General features: G+C 49.9%; 1 protein-coding gene across 1 annotated transcript in view; it reads right to left on the bottom strand.

Moving 5' to 3' along the window:
- Positions 1-14746: 14746 nt before the first annotated feature.
- ATP2C2 (ATPase secretory pathway Ca2+ transporting 2) overlaps positions 14747-23368 on the bottom strand; it is a 60223-nt gene continuing 51601 nt past the window's right edge. Inside the window, exons 21-27 of the mRNA XM_026490733.4 lie at positions 22853-23019; positions 22179-22247; positions 21974-22090; positions 20475-20622; positions 19113-19211; positions 18814-18955; positions 14747-17498 (exon numbers count right to left, since the gene is read on the bottom strand). Of these exons, the coding sequence (XP_026346518.1) occupies positions 17380-17498; positions 18814-18955; positions 19113-19211; positions 20475-20622; positions 21974-22090; positions 22179-22247; positions 22853-23019 (861 nt within the window). The 3' untranslated portion in view covers positions 14747-17379. The remainder of the gene's footprint in view (positions 17499-18813; positions 18956-19112; positions 19212-20474; positions 20623-21973; positions 22091-22178; positions 22248-22852; positions 23020-23368) is intronic.

Genomic DNA, 23368 nt, shown 5'->3' with positions numbered 1-23368 from the left:
GTCAACGACAAAGCAGGGAGAGTGTCGGTACCAGCAATGTCTTCAACACACGATTGGATCTCTGCAGAATGTTCCGGGGTCCGCTGCTCTTGATATTCCAAGTTAAATTTACAAAGTGAACTTGATAGAACTGAGATTCGCCCTCAAATCTGTTTGTTGAAAGAATGGAGAGGTGTCGTCCTTCAAGATCTACCGTCAGATTTTAGTATTCCAAGTAAGTGTGGACCTCAGAGCCCGATGGGCCCTTGGACACAAGCCACAGATGCCCTGAGGGGCTCTGGAAGGTTACGCTGTGATAGAATATTTGAAAAAAAACCCACCTTGTCTTCCATCAGAACTCACTGAAGAGCTCTCTGTACCTGGAAGTCGTATTTCCAGTCTGAGAAGAATGATGTTCAGTGGTTCTGTTGAACATGCGATTCTCAAGCAGCTATTTCTATAATTATCCTGTTTCAGTTAGAATACAGTTTCTGGAACAATAGGACTTTTATTGTATTGTCATATCGGTTATAATAGATATCTTATTACAGAAAATGATGGTAGAGTCACTATTATGATTCCGAAGTTTTTATTTGAAATTGCTCAGAGGCTGGAAATTCTTTCTCCGTAGTAATTTCTACTTTAACGCTGCTTTGGTTGTTTTCGGTTTTTGGTTTAAACTTTGCTGTGTTGGAGACTTTGTTCAGTGGCGGACTGTGGGGTGTTTTTTGTGCATTGGTGTTGCTTGTTTGTGTGTGTGTCTGCTCCAGTGCAGACCGTCGCGAGTCCCCCTGGTGTGTGCTGGTAGCGCGTGGTGCCCATGGTTTTGTTAACTTGCGCGCTGGCTCCGTTGCTGTATCCACATGAGCGCGCTCTCGTCTGCGCTAGGGGCCCTAACAAGTTACCGCGGCCTGGGGGCGTGAACAACACGGATCTCCTGGTTCTGGAGCCTGCAAGCCCAGGATCGAGGTGCTGGCAAGGCAGGATTCATTCAGACATCGTCTGGCTTGCAGGCTTGCCGTCCCGCGGTGGGCACGCAGGACCTCTTCTCTGTGTTTGTGGTGAGGAGGGAGGGTCCGAGTCTGGTGTGTCTTCTGAGGACACGAACCTATAACGCCAGGGCCCCACCTTATGACCTCTTTGAGCCCTCATTACCTCCTTATAGGCTCCATCCCCAAAGACAGTCATATGGGCTTAGGGCCTCAAGATGAATTTGGGGGGCACACAATTTAATGGACAGCACTGAATTTTTTTGATTGCTGAAGAAATACCCAGAGATGTTGTATTGAACGGACCTGATACACAGTATTTCAACGAGTAAATAACGTTAGTGAATATACAATAGAGACCCTGACACTTGAGGCACAGGTCAATGACGTAATATGCTATTTCAGATGGTATCCACTGTGGGGAGAAGAGGGGAGGAGAGAGGGGTCAGGTCCCTCCCCTTAACTCACTGGCCTCAGACCCTGAGCTGTTGGAAGCCCAGCCTGACTCTGAAAACATGTTCCTTGACTCCGGCACGATGGTCTTAGCTGCCAGGAAGTCACCACAAATCTTGGATATCAAATCAACCTTTAGGCCCAGGGGACCTTCTCTGCAATGAAAGGATTTAAGGACCATGAACATTCCCAGATACCTGCCCACACGCTCCGGCACGACCAGAACCACCTGTGAGACCAGCACCACTTCCACACGTCCCGGTGAAACACACGCTCAGCTTAGAGCCCAGACTGCTGATGGGGGCACAGGTCATGGGTCCTGGGAAAAGCCGCGTCTCCCCAATCACAGTCTGACTGACCGGAGCTCAAATCCTCTAGGTGCCCTGTTTTCCAGATGACCTCTTGGGCCCCCCCAGAAACAGAGAGAGGAAAGGACTGTCCATGGTTACACTGTTAGTAACAGAATCAGAGCAAAACTCCAAACCTCTGTTCTCCCCCAGCACACTCTCTAGCAGTGATGGATCGGAGGGTACTGTCCTGGGGGTGCTGAGTGCTTCGAAGGCAGGGAGGCTGGGGGGGGGGGGGAAACACACACACACACACACACACACACACACACACACACACACACACACACTCATTATGAGTATGGAGATAAGCAGACGGGAGAATGTTCCGGGAATTCTCCAACATGAAAACAATCCCATCTCTGGAGCGCCTAGAAGAGAGGCACCTTGGAATCCACAAAGCATTCCTTTGAGGTTCAGCAGCATTGGGAGGTCCCTGAGGCCTCGCCGTCTCCTCTACCCCCTTTCTCATCCCACAGCTGGCCGCCCACCCCAAAATTTCAATTGCCTTGGGGAAGTACGTGCCTGACGTCAGGATGGAATCCAGCGGGGAAAGAGGTCCTCTTGGCACACATGCCTTTTCTGCTATGAGAGCAGAGACTCACCCTGTTCCCACAGGTGCTTATCCACTGGGGTAAATGATGCTCCACTCGCCTCAGTACTCAAGGAGTACGGGGACTTGGGGTGAAGGTCTGGGAAGACAAACAGATATCGTCTCTGGCAGTTTCTGTGGGTGAGGAATTCATCGATTCGGAGAGAGCGTCCTGCACCCCCAGGAGCCATTTCTACCAGGCCCCTTCCTCTGACCACAACCAAGCTTCCCGCAGGTTCCTGGCTTTAAGCACTTGCTTCCCCTCCCTTGGTCGAAATCCCCACCACAGGATTTTCTTTTTCAGTTGCCATCAGGCTTTGCTATAGCAGAGCCCAAGGTGAGAGCCCGCCTAGCTCGGTGGGCAGCAGGGCCCGCAGCGCCCTGCCCCGGTGATCAGAGGCCTATGCCTCGGTACCCTTGGTGGCGGCCCTGCCAGAGCCTGCGACGTGCGGAGAGCGATCTGAAGAGCCAAGGGATTTCTCTCAAGTAAGCTCCTCAGAGCATCTCCAGGAACCTCAAAGGTCACAGCACCCACACACTGGGAGCAACTGTGAGCCCACACACACGGCTCCCAGTGATGCAGCAGACACTCTGGGGAAGACACAGGCAGCGACCCCAGCTCCTGCACCCCCATGGTCCAGGGTGGAGGGAGCCCGCATTGCCTCACCCCTAAACAAAGGCCCCGGGCCCATAGGCTCCAGCCTGGGAGGGCGCCACACTTGCTCCCCCTCCACAAAGCAAGCAAGGCAAAGGGCTCTGCCAGCGCGGTGTGCACCGGACAAGTAAGGAAACGCCAGTGGAACGTCGTGTTTGTGGGTTTTTTAAGGACTGTGAGTGCCCTCCCAAGGACCATTGTTTTCACCAGGCTGCTTTCTGCTAAGTTCCAGTAAGTAATTGGCATGCCATTTCAGTTAAAAGGAATGGTGGCTGAATTTTTGTTTTATTTACATGACATAAAGCCTTCCTTTCCTTTATTATGGAGATAGTTCAGCCCAGAGCAGGATGCCCAGTGGGCAATGGGGTGGTCTCCTCCCAGCCAGATCCCAGCTTCTGTCCTCTGAGCCGGATAGCCAACCCTTGCTGTCCACCTTGGCTGTGGGAATAAACTAGACCATCCAAGCTCTCACTTTCTTCAGCCTGCTTTTCTTGCAGGGAAAGCTCCAGAATCTCTGTAGGAGGCTCGGGGCAGCCATGTCCTGGGAAGGAGCTGGAGGCTAAGGGGCTTCTCTGAAGTGTATTTGCAAAGTGAGCTCACTGCTAAGGTTTTATGTTGCGACTTTAAAAACTGTAACACTTTCTAAAATTCCTTTTCTTTTGAAGAGACTGTCTTCTTTTCCATTGGATGATTTTCCTGATTTGTCAGAGATTAGTTGACCATAGAGTTGACAGTCCATTTCTGGAGTCTCTATTCTGTTCCGTTGGTCTACGTGTCTGTTTTTGTGCCAGTACCATGCTTTGTAGTATAGCTTGAAACCTGGTAATGTGATGCCCCCAGCTTTGTTTTTTCTTTTTTGACATTTCCTTGGCAATTCGGGGTCTTTTCTGGTTCCACACGAATTTTAGGATTGTCTGTTCCAGCTCTCTGAAAAATGACATTGGTATTTTGATTGGGGTGGCATTGAAAGTGTAGATTGCTCTGGGCAGCATAGACATTCTAACTATGTTTATTCTTCTGATCCATGAGCATGGAATGTTTTTCCATCTTTTTGTGTATTCTTCAATGTCTTTCATTAGTGTTCTGTATCTTCTAGAGTATAGATCTTTTACTTCTTTGGTTTGGTTTTTATCCAAGATATCATATAAATGATGCTGAGAATATTGGACAGCTATACGCAGAAGAATGAACTCGACCATTCCCTCACACCATACACAAAGATAAAATCTAAATGGTTGAAAGATTTTGATGTGAGACAGGAATCCATCAAAATCATACAGGAGAACATAGGTAGTAACCTCGTTGACATCGGCCACAGCAACTTCTTTCATGACATGTCTCCAAAGGTAAGGGAAACAAAAGCAAAAATGAACCAAGATAAAAAGCTTCTGCACAGCAAAGGAAACAGTCACCAAAACAAAGAGGCAGCCCACAGAATGGGAGACAATATTTGCAAACGACACTACAGATAGAGGGCTGGTATCCAAGATCTATAAAGAACTTCTCCAACTCAACACCCAAAAAACAAATAATCAAATAAAAAATGGGCAGAAGATAGTTACAGACACTTTTCCAATGAAGACATATGAATGGCTAACAGACACATGAAAAAATGTTCAACATCATTAGCCATCAGGGAAATTCAAATCAAAACCACACTGAGATACCACCTTACACCAGTTAGAATGGCAAAAATGGACAAGGCAAGAAACAACAAATGTTGGAGACGTTGTGGAGAAAGGGGAACCCTCTTACACTGTTGGTGGGGATGCAAGCTGGTACAGCCACGTTGGAAAACAGTGTGGAGATTCCTCAAAAAGTTAAAAATAGAGCTACCCCATGATCCAGCAATTGCACTACTGGGTATTTACCCCAAAGATACAGACGTAGTGAAGAGAAGGGCCATATGCACCCCAATGTTCATAGCAGCAATGTCCACAATAGCCAAACTGTGGAAGGAGCCGAAACGCCCTTCAACAGATGACTGGATTAAGAAGTTGTGGTCCATATATACAATGGAATATTACTCAGCCATCAGAAAGGATGATTCCCCAACATTTGCATCAACATGGGTGGAACTGGAGGAGATTATGCTACATGAAATAAGTCAAGCAGAGAAAGACAATTCTCATATGGTTTTGCTTACTTGTGGAACAAAAGGAATAGCATGGAGGACATTAGGAGAAGGAAGGGATAAACGAATGGGGGTAAACAGAAGGGGGAATGAACCATGAGAGACTATGGACTCCGGGAAACAAACTGAGGGTTTCAGAGGGAAGGGGGCTGGGGCGTGGGCTAGCCCAGTGAAGTGTATTAAGGAGGGCACGTATTGCATGGTGCACTGGGTGTTATGCACAAACAATGATTCATGGAACACTGCTTCAAAAACTAATGATGTACTGTATGGTGACTAACATAACATAATTTAAAAAATGCTAAATAAATAAATAAGAAATAACATTCCTTTTCTAAAATTTATACCAGACTGAGGAAATGTCAATGGTTGGATCAAGAATCAATACCACATCACCTTATCTGTGAGTATGGCTGCATAACAGGTTACTTCAAAACTTAGTGACTTAAGACAACAATAAAAGTCTCATACATCTCACGGTTTCTATGGGTCAGGAATTTGGAAATGCTTTGCCTGGGTCGTTCTAGCTGGGGTTCTGTCATGAGGCTGCAGTCATGTGAAGGCTCGACTGGGGCTGGAGGATGGGTTTCCACCATGGCACACCTATATGGCTGTTGGAGGCTTCAGCTTCTCCACACATGGGCCACTCCAGAGGGCTGTCTGAGCATCCTCATGACAAAGCAGTGGGCTTCCTCCAGAGGAAATGATGCCAGACACAGAGCGGAAGCCACATCTCTTTATGATCTAGCTTTGAAAGTTACCCACCATCACTTCCTCAACATCCTATGGGTCATTCAGTCCAGGATTTGTCATTATGGCAGGGACTACACAAAGGCATGAATACAACACGGGAGGATCACTGAGAGCTCTCTTGGAGACTGGTTACCACAATTGATTATCATTAATATGATTTGGCAGGGATGTTTTGAGGCTCTGGAGGAGAGTACTACATAGCTAAAGCCACCATTCTTAATTTTTTTAAATTCAATTACTATGTTAAGTGTGTATTACTAGTTGCAGAGGTAGAGTTCAATGATAAATCAGTTGTATATAACACCCAGTGCTCATTACATCACGTGCCCTCATTAATGCCTGAAAGCAAGTTACCCCATTCCTTCACCCCCTCCACTCAACCAACCCTCGGTTTGTTTCCTACAGTTAAGAGTCTTTTATGGTTTGTCTCCCTCTATGATTTCATCTTGTTTTCATTTTCCCTCCCTTCCTCTATACTCCTCTGTTTTGTTTCTTAAATTCCACATATGGGTGACATCATATGATAATGGTCTTTCTCTGATTGACTTATGTTGCTTAGCATAATCTCCTCTAGTTCCATCCACAGTATTGTAAATGGCAAGATTTCTTTATTTCTTTTTTTTTTTTTGATTGCTGAGTAATATTTGATTGTATATACATATATACCACATCTTCTTTATCCATTCATCTGTTGATGGACATCTGTGCTCTTTCTATAGTTTGGCTATTGTGGACATTGCTAATATAACACTGGGGTGCAGGTGCTCCTTCCCATCAGTACATTTGTTATCTTTGGGTAAATATCTAGTACTGCAATTGCTGGGTGGTAGGGTAGCTCTATTTTTAACTTTTTGAGGAAACTCCATACTGTTTTCCAGAGTGTCTGTACCGGTTTGCATTCCCACCATGTATAAGAGGGTTCCCCTTTCTCCAAATCCTCCCCAACATTTGTTGTTGCCTGACTTGTTAATTTGAGCCCTTCTAACTGGTGTAAGGTGATTTCTCATTGTGGATTTGATTCCCATTTCCCTGATGGCAAGTGATGTGGAGCATTTCGTCATGTGTTTGTTGGCCCCTTATGTCTTCACTGGAAAAGTGTCTGTTCATGTCTTCTGCCCATTTCTTGACTGGATTATTTCTTCTTTTGGTGTTAAGTTTGATAAATTCTTATAGATTTTGGATACTAGCCTTTTATCTGATAAGGCACTTGAAAATATTTTCTCCCATTCTGTCAGTTGTCTTTTGTTTGTTGACTGTTTCTTTTGTTGTGCAAATTTTTTTATCTGGATGAAGTTCCCATAGTTCATGTTTGCTTTTATTTCCCTTGCCTTTGGAGACGTGTATAGCAAGAAGTTACTGAGGCCGAGGTCAAAGAGGTTGCTGCCTGTGTTCTCCTCTAGGATTTTGGTGGAGTCCTGTTTCACATTTAGAGCTTTCATCCATCTTGGGTTTATCTTTGTGTATGGTGTAAGAGAATGGTCCAGTTTCATTCTTCTACCTGTGGCTGTCCAATTTTTCCACCACAATTTTTTGAAGAGACTTTTTTTTTCCCATTAGATAATCTTTCCTGCTTTGTCGAGACCAGTTGCCATAGAATTGAGGGTCCATTTCTGAGGTCTCTATTCTGTTCCATTGATCTATGTGTCTGTTTTTGTGCCAGTTCCATGCTGTCTTGATGACCATGGCTTTGTAATAGGGCTTGAAGTCAGGCATTGTGATGTCCCCAGCTTTGTTTTTCTTTTTCAATATCCTCTGGCTATTCGGGGTCTTTTCTGGTTCTATACAAATTTTAGATTTATTTGTTCCAGCTCTGTGAAAAAGGTCAATGGTATTTTGATAGGGATTACATTCAATGTATAGATTGTTCTGGACAACGTAGACATTTTAACAATATTTATTCTTCCAATCCACGAGCATGGAATGTTTTTATTTCTTCGTGTCTTCCTCAATTTCTTTCATAAGTGTTTTGTAGTTTTTACAGTACGGATCCTTTACCTCTTTGGTTGGGGTTTTTCCTAGGTATCTTATGGGGTTTGGTGCTATTATAAAGGGGATCCGTTCCTTAATTTCTCTTTCTTCAGTCACGTTGTTAGTGCATAGCAATGCAATGATTTTTGTGCATTGATTGTGTATCCTGCCACGTTGCTGAATTGCTGTATGAGTTCTAGCACTTTTAGAACAGAGTCTTCCGGGGTTCCCTCGTAGAGAATTGTGACATCTGTGAAGAGTGAGTGTTTGATTTCTTCTTTGCCAATTTGAATGCCTTTTATTTCTTTTTGCTGTCTGATTGCTGAGGCTAGGACTTCTAGTACTATGTTGAATAGCGGTGGTGACAGTGGGCATTCCTGTCCTGTTCCTAACCTAGGGGGAAAGCTCTCAGTTTTTCCCCATTGAGAATGATATTCACTGTGGGCTTTTCATAGATGGTTTTTATGATATTGAGGTATGTTCCTTCTATTCCTACATTATGGAGTGTTTTCATCAAGAAAGGATTCTGTCTTTTGTCAAATGCTTTTTCTGCAACAATTGAGAGGATCATATGATTCTTTTCCTTTCTTTTATTAATATAGTGTATCACATTGATTGGTGATTGCTGAACCATCCTTTCAGCCCAGGAATAAATCCCACTTGGTCGTGGTGAATAATCTGTTTAAGGCACCATTGGATCCTATTCGCTAGTATCTTGGTGAGAATTTTTGTGTCCACGTTCATCAGGGATATTGGTGTGCAATTCTCCTTTTTGGTAGGATTTTGTTTGGTTTTGGGATCAAGGTAATGCTGGCCTCATGGAACGATTATGGAAGTTTTCCTTCCATTTCTATTTTTTGAAAGAGCTTCAGAAGTATAGGTATTATTTCTTTAAATGTTTGGTAGAATTCTCGTGGGAAGCTATCTGGCCTTGGACTCTTGTTTTTGGGAGATTTTTAACAACTTTCTGGTTATAGGTCTGTTCAGATTCTCTATTTCTTCCTTTTTCAATTTTGGAAGGTTATAAGTTTCCAAGAATGCATTATATCTTCCAGATTGCCCAATTTGTTGGCATATAGTTGCTCATAATATGTTCCTATAATTCTTTGTATTTCCCCAATGTTGGTTGTGATCTCTCCTTTTTCATTCATGATTTTATTAATTTGAGTCCTTTCTCTTTTCTTTTTGCTAAGTCTAACAAGGGGTTTATAAATCTTATTAATTCTTTCAAAGAACAAGCTTCTAGGTTTGTTGATCTGTTCTACTGTTCTCTTGGTTTCTATTTCATTGATTTCTGCTCTAATCTTTATTAATTCTCTTCTCCTGCTGGATTTAGGCTTTACTTGCTGTTCTTTCTTCAGCTCCTTCGGTGTAAGGTTAGGTTGTGTATTTGTGATTTTTCTTGTTTCTTGAGAAAGGCTTGCATTGCTATGTACTTCCCTCTTAGGACCACCTTTGCTGATCTCAAAGATTTTGAACAGTTGTGTGTTCATTTTCATTTGTTTCCATGAATTTTTAACTTCTTCTTTAATTTCCAGTTGAACTGTTGAGTCTTCAGTAGGCTGCTCTTTAACCTCCATGTATTTATGTTCTTTCCAACTTTCCTCTTGTGATTGAGTTCCAGTTTCAAAGCCTTGTGGTCTGAAAATATGCAGGAGTAATCCCAATCTTTTGGTATCAGTTGAAACCTGATTTGTGACCCAGATCTAATCTGGAGAGTGTTCCATGTGCCCTGGAGAAGAAGGTGTGTTCTTTTCTTTAGAATGAAATGGTTTGAATATATCTGTGTGGTTCCTCTGGTCCAGTGTGTCATTCCAAGTCCTCATTTCCTTGTTAATCTTCTGCTTAGATGATCTGTCCCTTGATGTGAGTGGGGTGTTAAAGTCCCTTACTGTTATTGTATTGTTATCCCTGTGTTTCTTTAATTTTGTTGTTAATTTGTTTATATATTTGGCTGCTCCCAAATTAGGGACATACACATTTACAATTGTTAGATCTTTTATCAGATAGACCCTTTATGATAGAGTGTCCTTTTTCTTCACTTATTACTGTCTCTGCTTTTAAATCTAATTTGTGTGATATAAGAATTGCTACCCCAGCTTTCTTTTGATGTCCATTTTCATGATACATGGTTCTCCACTCCTCACTTTCAATTGGGAAGGGTCTTTGGGTATAAAATTAGTCTTTAGTAGACAGCATATCAATAAGTCTTGTTCTTTAAATCCAATCTGATACACTGTGTCTTTTGATTGGATCATTTAGCCCATTGACATTCAAAGTAACTATCAAAAGATATGAATTTAGTGCCATTGTATTACCTGTAAAATCACTGTTTCTGTGTGTTGTCTCTCTTCCTTTCTGGTCTATATTACATTAGGGCTCTCTCTTCACTTACAGGATCCCCTTTAATATTTCTTGCAGGGCTGGTTTAGTGATCACAAATTCTTGTAGTTTCTGTTTATCCTGGAAGTTCTTTATCTCTCCTCTACAGAATAGAATTTTGAATGACAGTCTTGCTGATAAAATATTCTTGGCTCCCTATTTTTCCCATTTTTCACCTTGAATATATCATGCCAATCCTTCCTGTTCTGCCAGGTCACTGTGGGTTGTCTGCTGCCAGCCCTATGTTTCTACCCTTGTAGGTTAAGAACCTCTTGCCCTGAGGTGCTTTTGGGATTTTCCGTTTGTCTCTGAAAGTTGCAAGCTTTACTCTTATATGTAAAGGTGTTGACCTATTTTTATTGATTTTGTGGGCGTTCTCTGTGCCTCCTGGACTTGAATGCCAAAATTCTTGCCCAGATGAAGGAAGTTCTCAGCTATAATTTACTCAAATAAACCTTCTGTCCCCCCTTCCTTTGGGAATCCCAATTATTTTAATGTTGTTTCACTTTATGGTATCACTTGTCTCTCGAATTCTTCCCTCGTGATCCTTTATCTCTCATTTTCTCGGTGTCTTTATTCACCATCATTTTGTTTTCTATATCACTGACTCTCTCTTCTGCCTCATATGTCCTAACAGTTAGAGCCTCCATTTTTTAATTGCCTCTCAGTAATAGACATTTTTATTTTGACCTGATTGGATTTTACTTTTTATTTCCCCAGAAAGGGATTCTCTAGTGTCTTCTATGCTTTTTTCACGTCCAGCTAGTATCTTTACAATCAATGTTTTTAATTCTAGTTCTGACTAATCTTACTTATATCCACACTGATTAAATCCCTGGCAGTCATTAATACCTCTTGTTCTTTTTTGGGGGGTGAGTTCTTTCATCTTGTCATTATGTCCAGAGGAGAACAGATGAGAGAACAAAATATAAAAATAGCAAAAATGACTCCAGAAATATATACGCTAAACAAGAAATCAGAAACCAAAAGAGAAAAAAGAAAGAAAAAGAATAAAATCAAACAGAAGGTGTTCAGAACAGAACAATAAACTAGATCCTGGGTGTATTTGGGTCACTTTGTTGGAAGAAACTAGACCGCAAAATTGTAAGGAAAGAAAAACTTATACAAAAATAAAATTGAATACAATGAAAGGAAGCCAAAATGATGAAAAGATATAACGTATGTGTAAACACGAAAATTAAAAAAGACTTAAATAAAAGAGTTTATATGACAAGAAATAGCTGAAAAGGAAAAAAAATTAAAACTGAAAGACTAAAGAATCATGAGAAAAACCAGGAATATTATACACTATTTTCCCCGAGTGCTGGAGTTTTGCACTTCTGTGTCATCGGTAAACTTGGTCTTAGCTGGATATTCCTGCTGGTCTTGGGGGGGGGGGGCTGTTCACTGATTCTCAGTTGTCTTTGCTGAGTTGCACCACCCTTGTCAGGGTGCTGGGTTCAGTGGAAGCAGCCTTGGATTCCTCTATGTGGCTTTTGTTCCCTGAAGGCTTTCAGCACCGATTTGGGGGATGAAAATGGCAGCGCCCCAATCTCCAGACCCAGAGCTGAAAGTTCTTGCCCTCCACTCTTCAGTGAGCCCTCACAGAAAAGCAGTCAATCACTGTTTTCTCCCTATTTCCTTCCACACTCTGTTCACCCAGCCTGTGACCGAGAGCTGTTATGTCAGGCACGAGACCCCCGTCTTGAGTCTCCAAACTTTACAGACTCCTGAGTCATGGATTCCTACCATTCTTCCCAGGGGAGGGTGGGAGGGGCCTCGCCGGGGTTCTGCCACTTGCTAGGCCCCTGCTTGGAGAGCAGCTGCCCAGCTGTGCAGCGACTCGCAGTTTGTGGTAACACCAGCAGAAAGCTCACCCCTGGGCTCTCTGTGTGCAGCCAGCATCCCTGCTCCAATGCCTGGGGACACTCTGCACTCAGGCACCAACGTTCTTTTTGTGACCTGAGGGATCCTGAGACCACACTGTCCCACCTGGGATTCCGTCCAGCTTCACCACCCGAGCGCCTTTCAGGCAGGGACCTCCCCCACCGGAACAGACTTCTCAAAGTCCCAGTTCTGGACTCTGCTGCTTGTATCACCTGGCTTTCAGAGGCTCCCTCTCCCTGCGGCTCCTATGTATTATCTTGTAATACATAGCCTCAGATTCACCTCTCCACACCTCCTCCTTGCAAAAAGTACTCACGTTTCTATTTGTAGAATTGCAGCGACTCTTTTCTTAGATCTCTGGTTGAGTTCGCAGGTGTTCAGAATGATTTGATAGCTATCTAGCTCAATTCCAGGGACCAGATGAAATTAGGGTCCCCTACTCCTCTGCCATCTTACCTCTCTCAAGAAAGAATTGAAAGCAAACCAACAATAAAGCACTGCAGAGTTGTCAAGTTGGTAGTTCGTTATTTCTTACCCAGAACATCCCCTTTAAATCCACAGCAGGACAGGGCAGGACCCTGGGAGTCTTGCCAATTCTCTGACAAGAGAATGTGACTGTCCCGGGCTTGAAAGTTTCTGCTCAGGCCGTGGGGGGAACAGGGGCCAAGACAAGTCTTCTTTTTTGTATTAATGGTAATTGTAACGTGTCTGGTGTTTGGAGGCACACATTTACGGAGCAGAACCTGCTGGAAGCTTTAAAGCACCGCACACCGGGGGCCCTCACGGCATGGACAGGAAGCCAGCCACTCTGTGGCTCACGCGGTCCTCGGCCCAGGACTCCGAGGCTCTGGTGTGCTTGGCCGCGGTGACTGCGGGAAGGCAGAGGCAGCCCAGGGAGGCCCAGCAGCAGGTCACCAGGCCTTGTCCCGGGCCACCTGGAAGCAATATGGAGGCTGCCCCCCGCCCCCCCGGCAGTGGTTGGGGTCCTCAGGCCGAGGCTGGGCAGCTGGGCCGGGGGCGCTTTGCAGGTGGTGCTACATGGCTCTTACCGTGTCCCTCTTTGCACATTTGTGCCGCGGGGATGCCACCCCCACCCTGCCTGCCTCGCCGGGTCTGCCTGGCACTCAACATGCGAACATTGAAACAAAACATTGGAAACACCTACTGTGGGCGTGGCTTCAAGGTCATAGGAAGAAGGTTTGGATGAAGGTTTCAAAGAAGTGTTCTGGCCTCCCCAGCACTTGACAACAGCTGGCTTGTGTCACGGATGTTCCCACCTTGTCACTGAGAGTCTGTTCATCTACCCCAGACATGGAGCCTACTTTGGGGGCAGGGACTGGGCACGGTTTGAAAAATGTGTGTCACCCCCCCAAAGCCGGCACAGGGCCTAGGACAGGCTGACATGTATCTTTCTCTTGTACAGGGTTGTCAATGTCACCAGATACCAAGGTGTTTGAGGATCGGGTCTGCTTCCTTTGCCCGATGTGTGGTGCAGTGCTGTGTTCTTAGGAGAGACCTGGGAGTTTGGGGAGGGAATGGAGGCTCTCATATGCCTCCTGGTTCTCCATGAACAGATGGTCTGATTCAACACGTGGGCCCAGCAAATGGGTCACCTCTGATCACCAGCCTCAGGGCCTCTGCTGGGCAGGACTCAGGACCTCAGATTCTTTCCAGGTTCCAAAGATTCCCTGAGACTCACCCCCCACCTTCCCTGTCCAGAGAGACTCACTCCTGATGGCCCAGCCTTGTCTGCGTCCTTCCAGGCAAGCTCTAGACCACGGTCCCTCACGCAGCTCTCAGCCTGTCCCCCATGGACCAGGCTCCCAGTTCCTAGAAGGTCACTGTTCCCTGGCCTCCAGTCCAGGCTCACCGGAAATTATCAGTTTTAGTTGAATGATTTTAAAGGTATCAAATACCCATATTTTTTAAAGTTTTTTTTTAGACTCTCCTTGAAGTTGAAACACATTTAGCAAAAGAATAAGAACAATAACTATAAACACAAAAAGACTCATTAACTTCAGTTGGACAGTACAGTGATTCGAGCGCTTCTCTAAATTACTGTGTGCTCGTGACAGGTGTGCCATTCATCCCCAGCACCTGCTCCCCTCATCTCCCCACCCCTCCCCTCTGGTAACCATCAGTGTGTTCTCTATAGGTAAGAGTCTGTTTTTTTATTTCTTTGTTCATTTGCTTTGTTTTCTAGATTGTACTTATAAGCAAAATCATATGGCATTTGTCTTTCTCTGACTTATTTCACTTAACATTATACTTGCCGGGTCCATCCATGTTGCTGCAGATGGCAAGATCTCATTCTTTTTAAAGATTTTATTTGAGAAAAGGATGAGGTAGGAGGGTGCAGGGAGCAGAGGGAGAGGGAGAAGCATGCTTCCCCTGAGCAGGGAGCCCGAGGCTCCATCCCAGGACCCTGCGATCATGACCTGAGCTGAAGGCAAGCATTTAACCGACTGAGCCACCCAGGGGTCCCAAGATCTCATTCTTTTCATACGTAATATTGTTGAGACGCCTGCGTGGCTCAGTCAGTCAAGCGTCCAGCTTTTGATTTCAGCTCGGGTCAAGATCTCAGGGTGGTGAGATCAAGCCCTGCATTCCTTGCACGCTCTTTCTGCCCCTTCTCCCTTTTCATGCACGCACGCTGTGTCTCTCATAACAAAGGGGAAGATCTCATTCTCTTTATGGCTGAGCAATACTCCAGTGTGTGTGTGTGTGTGTGTGTGTGTGTGTGTACACACCACATCTTCTGTATCCATTCATCTGTGGATGGACATGGGGCTGCTTTCATGTCTTAGTTATTACAAATAATGCTGCAGTAAACACAGGGGCATAAATCTTCTTAAATTAGTGTTTTCATTTTCTTTGGTTTCTCAGAAAGTTAAAAATAGAATTACCACCCAATCCAGGAGTCCCACTACAGTGTATTTACTCAGTTTTTATCTTTGAGGGATGGTCTTATGGGGTCAGGTCTAAGAACTCTGCCTAATCCTAGATTCCGAAGATTTTTCCCCCCATTTTTCTTCTGGTTTTGATCTGTGGCTCATTTTGAGTTAATTTCTGTGGAAGGCGTGAGGCTTGAGTCGAGGGTGCCTCTCGCGGGTGTTCCAACACCATCGACTGAAATGACAGTGTTTTCTTCATTAATTTGCTTCCAGATTGTCGTCCAAAGCCACGAGATTTCCTTTCTGGGGGAACGGTTTAAACGACGTCGCTGTCCTTACAGGTTCTGGGACTGGTCCGGTCACTGCGGGTTAGTGGGTTGCAGCAGTTTGTGGCGGTCGAGGAACTGGTTTATTTGCTTTACCTCGTTGAATTTCGGTGCCTGAGAGTCTCGGTATTACTGCTGGAGCATCGAGGGGGCGTCGTGGTCAGCCACCTCCGTTCCTAATATTGGCAATTTGTATCTATTTCCTTTGGGTAAACCTCTAGCCAGACTGGCCATTTTACTGATCTGTTCAAAGAACTAGCTTTTGATTTGACTGTTTCCAAATCAAAAATCCTTGATGTCACTGATTTCTGCTCTTTCCTATTTTTATTCTGGTGAATGTCCCTCTGCCGCTGAGGGACCAGAGTTCTATAAATAGGAGTCAAGGTAAGTTGCTTAACGGTGTTCAGATCTGCTATATTTTGATGAAAAGATGGTTTACATTTGTGTGTAGTCTGATTGACCCGTTTTTCTTTATGGTCACAGCATTCTGAGTCTTCGTAAGATTTCACCTGTCCCTGTTACTCGTTGTTACCATTTTATCTTCTACACTGACCACTCACGTCGGGCTGTTTTGCATGGTGTCGTAGTCAAGGATTTCTGTATGGTATTTATTAAGGATTAAGAGTACATTTTGATGTTGTTACTGTAAGTATCAGTCGACCCTGGTTGTCCTTGATTATTTAAGGGGCAGCACGGTGCTTGGAGGGGCCCCTGACTCAGAGCCCCAGTGCAGCAGGCCGTGTGCTCAAGGCTTGGCAGCTGCTGGGCGAGTATCACCCCTGCCTGAACGGCTTCCTCTCCAGGCAGCCCGTGGTCATCTCGTAGGGGTGAAACGCGTGCGTCTCCTCATTTAGCTCTGGTGTCACTAGCCGGGGGGTGGGGGGAGGGACGATAGTGACCCCAGGCCATGCATCTTCCTTCCAAGGAATCTGAACTTCGCCTGGGAGCGGCAGGGGTTCACGTGGATGCCCCTCCCCCTGGTCTGGCCCAGGTGTCACCACCCCAGGCAGCCGGTTTGGGGCGAGAGGGTTACTTTTCCGTGTCAGTTTGGCCAGGCTGTGGTGGCCGGCTCTTTGGTCACATACCACTCCAGCCGTTGCCGTGAGATATTTTTTAGGTGTGCTTAACATTTCAGTCGTTGGCTTTGGATCATGCAGTTTGCCTTGGTAACGTGGGTGAGCCTCAGCCAATCAGTTGAAGGCTCGAGAGACAGCCCTGGGATGCCTGGGAAGGAAGGAGTTCCAGGTCAGTGCGCTCCGGAGCCGCCAGCCCCTGCAGTCGCGTGAGCCGGCCTCTTAGAACAAGGCTGTGTTCCTCCCTCCGCTCATAACTGGGGGTGGGGGTGGTGGTTACAGCTGCAGCCTCATTTCACGGACGCGGGGCCTCCACTGCTGCTCCTCTGCGACTGCCGCCGTCCCTGCTTCGCGGTCTCTACGAACAGTCCTGGGGCTCCTCCTCGGGCAGCTGGGAAATGCTCCGGGTCCCGGGGCGGGAAGGCCCTTTACTGTTCACCTTGGCAGATGGGGTCTTGGTTCAGGCTGCCCAGGGTGGGACCGTTGTCGCCCAGGACGTGGTCATGAACAACAGGCTGTGTGGGTTTCCAGAAGTGGCCTAAGGCTTCGCACCTGGCCACGCGGGGGGAGCACGCTACCAGGCGCAGCACGCCACAAAACGCCGCAAAGCCCCCTCCTGACGACTGCGGAGACGGGGCCTCCGAGTGACCAGGAGCCCCCGTCTTCCTCACCCCTGGGCTGGGGCACAACTATGGAGGCAGCCACGGTTCATACAAATCACTGCGATTTAATAAATAGCGAGGTGTTTCAGCGCGGTCTGCTCCCAGCCCGTCGCAGAGCCCGGGGGAGAGACGGGGACGGACGCAGGCCCGGGCTTTCCAAGCAGCAGAGCCCAGTGAGGGGCCGGCTGCACGGTGTCCTAAAAGCACCCCTCTGCCGCGGGGCTGGGGGAAGGGCCACGGTCACGTAAAAATATAGATTTACGGATTTTACACAGGTGGGGTCCACTAGATGTCTTCTGGGGGAGTCTGGGCTTTCTTGGCTCTGGCAAAGAATCTTTCACATAGTTTGAGGAGCTCTGAGAAAATGAACACGGAGGAGGCCAATCCAGTTAAAAGCAACAAATCTGCAAGAAGGTCAAAGGAAGAAAGGAGTCAGCACAGGTTGAACCCCACTGGCCTCCCGCTGGACTCCGCCCGGCACAGGGGCTGTGCCCGGCCGGGCCCCTGGGTGGCTGCCAGCCAGCGTGCGGGAACCTCGGCCCGGAGCTGCCTTCCCCCCGTTTGTCTTCAGTCACTGAGACCCCAGAGGTGAGTGGGGAGGACCCGGGGATTGAGGGCCAGACCCTTCCCTTCCCGGGAGCAGATCTCCTCAACCCAGCGTCCTAAATGCTGCCGAGCCAGCCCCACCAGGCCGCCCGCTCTTTCCGGGTGGTTCCGGGCTGGGGCGGGGGGGTGTTAACCACCTCAGCTAGAACAGGACCCTCACCCTCCTCCCACCCGTCCTGAGGGCAGACGCCCCGACCCCTGCATCGGGCGCCCGGGGCGGCCCACCCTGACTCATACCCTGGGGTCAGGGGAAGCTCTGGGGATTGACCCACTGGAATCTTACTGTCAGAACCTTCCCTGGCACCCTGTTGCCAACATTTCAGTACAAACATGGTGCCCAACCAACCATAGGCAGGGCATTGCCTTTAGATCTGGGAAAGCTGCCTGGATCCCCTGTAGAGAGGAACAGCCATTAACGTTTTTACTTCTTGTCTGTGGCTGTAGGGCATGCAGCGGGGACCCACGTGGACCCTGCCGCTAGATGTGGGGGAGGAAAGAGTGGACAGTCCCATCTGGCTCAGACCTGTGCCCTGACCTGGGGATGTGCCCCATCCCTGGCCTCCCCACCCCACGCTCACCCTGGGGGGCTCCCACCCCACAAGGGGCCCGGGTCCCTGGTGCTCTTCAGGAGACCTCCTCCCCCTGGCCTTCCCTTCTTCCCACTTCCGCTGACGGTCATCTCAGCCTGAGGCAAAGGAGGCCCGGATTCTACACAGGGCAGGTGTGCTCTGTGTTCAGGACAGCCGTGGGCATTGTCATGTCTCTCTCAGCGAGAACTACGAGGTGGCTTGCTCCCTGTCCTGAGGTAAGTGGGTGTCCACGGCCACTGGGGGCAGACTGAGGCCAGACTGTTCCCCACCACGGTGCAGCCCCGGGCCTTGCTGGACGTGCTGTGTGTGCCCTGAGCCGCCGGCCTTGGGACAAAGAGGCCAGGAGGCCGTGTCCCCTCCTGCCCTTGGTGGCCCTCCTGACGGAGGTGTGGCTTCCTCTGGTTCCCCGTGTGCTCATGCCCCAACACCTCGCCCTCCCCCCCAGTGCCCACCATAGTGTGCAGGCAGAAGGGGGGGCAGGTGCCGGCCCCCACTGCCCCTCCTCACGTCCCCTCCCACTCACCGAGCGCGCCCAGGTTCTCCGTCTGGAAGACCTTCTGCAGGGGTGGGACGTAGATCACAGCCAGCTGCCCCAGAATTGACCCAAGCACCGAGTACAGGAACATGGGGTTCCGGAGAAAACCGATCTCAAATATCAACTTTGTCTGCAGGAGGAGAAGAACACGTGTCAGCTGCGGCACGTCCCCGGCTCAGCGCTGCTTCCAGAGGCACCGAGGGCCTCGGGCCCTGGCCACAGCCCTTCTCGCTGAGAACAGGATGGGGTCCCGCAGGGAGAGGCGGAGAAGGCAGCCCGGGGCTCACCTGAGAGCGGCAGGTCAAGGCGTTGAAAAGGTCGAAGAACACAAAGCAGGTGAAGGTCATGGTCGTGGTGCGTGGGGTGCTGGCCTTGTCCGCGGGGATCTGGAACAACGGGCACGGGCTGAGCGGGTACCTAGAACTCGCCCTGCACCTAGAGCCGCAGGGAGCAGGAACTCCAGCCGGGGCCGGAATCGCCCGCGGACAGCAGCCTTACTGGGAACCGACCAGAACCTTCCCTCGGTCCGGAGGAGCTGGTCTAACAGGGAACACGTGGCTGATGACCACCTCCGCCCCAACCGCAGCTGGAGAGGCCAGCAGCCCTTCCTCAGGAATTTCGGCTGCCCCCCCACACACCCGAGCAGAAACCTTGCACAGCTAAAGGGACTGTCCCTTCCTCCAGCAGGTGACATTGCCTCCTGGAAGGTGACGGTGCTACAGCCGCGTCCACTGAGCAGAACATCCTTGCCTCCAGGAAGGCAGGGGACGGAGACCCACTGCGGCTCCGGCAGAGGCCACCCCCTCCCCGGCTGCGGCGCTGGGCTTGGACCTGGAGCCACAGGGGAGACGGACTCACATCCTCACCTGAGCTTCCCCCTGCCTGGGGAGCTGGAGGTGAACCCTTCCTGCCTGGGCTTGTCTGCCGGACCAGGGTTCTCCCCAGACTCCCCTGGGGGGGCAGGAGTTAGAGCCCGACTCTGGAGTCCTGGGGGGGGGTGTCCAAGAATCTGGATTTCGTATAAGGTCCCGGAGGGGCGGAGGCTGGGGTGGAGACCCTGCGCTGAGGGCCGCTGTGTGAGCCCAGGAGGGCCTGGGTCCCCTTCCCCACCAGGTGGAGCACACAGGCTGGATGGAGGGAGGGATCCTCACCTTCCCTGGCACGTGAGAATCTGGGAAAGAGCAAGGCTGCTCCTCTGGGGGTGAGGCTAGAGAAAAACTGAGACGCTGTGGGGCCCAGTGTCCCACCCCCTTTGCTGCACATGGCGCCTGCCTGGTCCTCCAGCCTGAGCACTGCATGTGGACACAGGGGCCACCAAAAGGGGACCCAGAAGTTTCTGCAAATAATCCCCTCCAGGGAATAAGAACTTCCTTTCAGTAGATTTCAGACTGTTCCCCGGTGACAACAGCCAGCAGCGTCAGGCCCCCTTTAGAATAAAATCTCATTTCTTTTCCACACCTAGGAGGCTTCCTGTCCTTCCGCCCCATTCCCCCTCTGCCACGTCAGCTCCTGGCCCCCCGTACGTGTACACGTGTCTCCCCGTCCGAGCCTGAGCACCAGGACCCTGACCGTCCACACCCGCGGCCCCGAGTCTCCCACCCCCGGCTGAGTGAATACCGGCTGAGCGAGCGCGCGCGGACCAGGCTCACCTCTTTCCAGAAGATAAACAGGGTCCCGCTGATGATGACGGCCGCCGACAGGAGGATCTTCAGGATGAGGGCTCTACCGAGGATGGTGTCCTTGACGTTCCGCGGTGGCTGCTGGAGGGTGTCTCTGTCCACCGGTTCTACGCCCAAGCTGCTCGGAACACGACATGGGGCACCCTGACGTAAGCCCCTGGGAAGGGTCACTTCAGACAGCCGGGCAGCGGTGGGACAAGCACCTCTGACGCGGGTGCTGACCTGCCAGGCTCAGGTCAGCTCCGCGGGCACCACCAGGGGAGGACAAGCACCCCCAGGCTTTCCCCGCGAGCTGGGGCTTACGGGGACTTCTCTGTCTGCGCTGGAAGCCTCCCCTCCCATCCCCTGCCCCCTCCCTAACCGCCCAGCGCCTTCCACGGTGCACCCCCCCCCCCAGCCTGAGCCTCACGGGCAGCCATGCCCTCCCCCATCCCTGAGCACAGTGAAGGAAGACCTCCCCCAGGGCCGGGCCCACCACCGTCCTGGAACCACCCCGGGTCCCCCCTCATGCTCAGGTAACTTCCCTCACAAGGGGACCCCCAGCGGGCTGGAGAAATGGGATCCACGCCCTGCCCACCACAGAGCCCCCCATTGACTGAGGGACACCGGCCTCCGGCAGACTGTGAAGCAGCAGGACTGGGGCTAGACGAGCAGAAGGCAGTATGGGGGGCACTGAGGAAACGGGCTGGGGGGGCCCACTTCACTCCTGGCCCCACTCCCAGCATATTAAATAGGTACCCTCCCGCTGGGCAAAGTAGGACTCTGGCCCCTGGCAGCTGTAACTGGTGATACTGAAGTAATAACACGTACTATGTACCAAATACGTAACGATCAGATGGAACAGTATGTGCTGTGTGCCCGAACACACCGGGACGCCTCCCCTGCTCACGGGGGTCTGTCTCCCCGACTCCAAAGGCCATTCTTTCTCCTGCACCGTTCAGCTAGCCTAACACTCCCTTCTCACCCATCCATCCAGCAAGTAACTCACTGACCAGCTACTGTGTGTCAAGCACCGTGCTAGGAGCTGGGGTTGCTACAGGGAACAGAACCACAAACCTTGCCCAAGGGGAGATGGAGCATAATCAGATAAACAGGGACATGTGCATGTATTTTCTCCTCTGGGGAAAAATAAAGCAGGGTAAGGTGAATGAGCGCCAAGAGGCTGCTGTTAGAGTCATCAGGGAGGACTTCTTGGAGGTGGTGACCAGAAGAGAGGGACTGAGCCATGAAAGCTGCCCAGGGAGAGCATCCCTCACCGACCCTGGCTGCCCACGCGGGCGCTTCCTCCCCTGCCCGGGGCATGCCGCGGGCTGTCTTCCTCCCCACGCACCACTCTCAGGCTTTCTCGGACTCCTGGGGACAGTGACTGTTTGCACCCGCCCTCTGTGCCGGGGCCCGAGGCTGCGGCGGGGGGCAGCCCGCGGAGTCTGGTGGAAGTGGCGCAGTCCCCAGCCAGCCCAGCGCCTCACCTCTGTGCCGGCGGCCCGTCCATGATGATGTTGACCCACAGGATCTGCATGGCGTTGAGGGGGCTGGGCAGGTTGCACACGGTGGACAGAGTGATGAGGCTCAAGGCGGAGATGCTCCTGCGGGGCACACACACGGCACGGTCGGCGGTGCCCACCGGACGCCCGCGCAGCCCGACGGCACTGGGAGCCGCTGGCCGTGACTTACGTGCTCAGCTGAAACCGGACAAAGTTTTTGATGTTATGAAAAATCCCCTTGCCTTCCTCCACCGCGTTCCTGCAAGACAGGGGAAAGTGTTCATGCACAAAGAGGGGCCGCTGGAAAGGTGCGGGCACCTCCGTTAGCTGCTAAAGGAAGCGATGGTGTCACCAGAGATGGCCTCGTGCTGGGGCGCCCCCTCCTGTTTCCCCTCGCGGCTCAAGGACACGCGTGTGGAGGAGGATATGTCCTGACCGGCACCCTCAGGTGCGGGGGACTGGACCGCAAGACACCATCCCCCTTCTGCCCCAAACCTGAAGATGACTCTCCCGCCCGAGCCCGGGACTCCAGCAGCACCCGCCTCGGTGATTCACCCACCGGAGGCACAGCGAAGCCAATCGAACCTGCTAGTTAGACGCTGGGGCACGGCCAGCAGGGGGAGTGAGGAAGCTGAGATCATCATCTGTGGTATTTTTAGAAAACTCTGCAGAAGTCCTTTAAAAAACCTGATCTAGAGTCACGAATGCAGAAAACTGCCTCACCCTTTTTTCTACTAAAATTTTTTGCAAAAGAACTGAAATTACAGAATTACTTATTAACTGCATCTTATGGCTTCCCCACCCCCCCCAAGGAAAAGCGCCAGGCATTTCTGCCATTAAAACACCACCTATGGAGCAACTTACATGATGGCGGAGAAGTCATCGTCCACCAGGATCATGTTGGCAGCCTCTTTGCTAACGTCTGTCCCCGTCTGCCCCATGGCGATCCCGATGTCCGCCGACTTCAGGGCGACCGCGTCATTCACCCCGTCCCCTGTCATGGCCACGATCGCCCCCCATTCCTGCAAAGCCTTGGGAAAGAAGAGGCAAGTGAAGGCTGCAGCCCCTCCAGAACCTTCCTTCGCCCTGGATGCTCTGCCTCTCCCACCACATGGCCAACAGCAGAGGCCCCTCTCTGGAGTCAGCTGGCTGGAGTCTGAATCCCAGCCCCCCCGCCTGCACCAGCTGTGGGAACTGGGCAAGCCTGAACCTCTCAGCCTCAGCTTCTCCATCTGCAAAGTGGGGGCAGCTGTCCCCCCGTGAGAGCTACACCAGGACCGCAGGTGTGAGGCTCATATGTGTTGTCCATCTCCATTAGCAAATACAAGTCAACAACTTACCCCTGAAACCACACGGTGCCCAGTAAGTGTTAATGTTTTC

The sequence above is a fragment of the Ursus arctos genome, unplaced genomic scaffold (assembly GCF_023065955.2).
Source record: "Ursus arctos isolate Adak ecotype North America unplaced genomic scaffold, UrsArc2.0 scaffold_19, whole genome shotgun sequence".
Lineage (NCBI taxonomy): Eukaryota > Metazoa > Chordata > Mammalia > Carnivora > Ursidae > Ursus > Ursus arctos.
The sequence above is the reverse complement of the archived record's forward strand: the minus strand, read 5'-3'. Positions and strand labels throughout refer to the sequence as shown.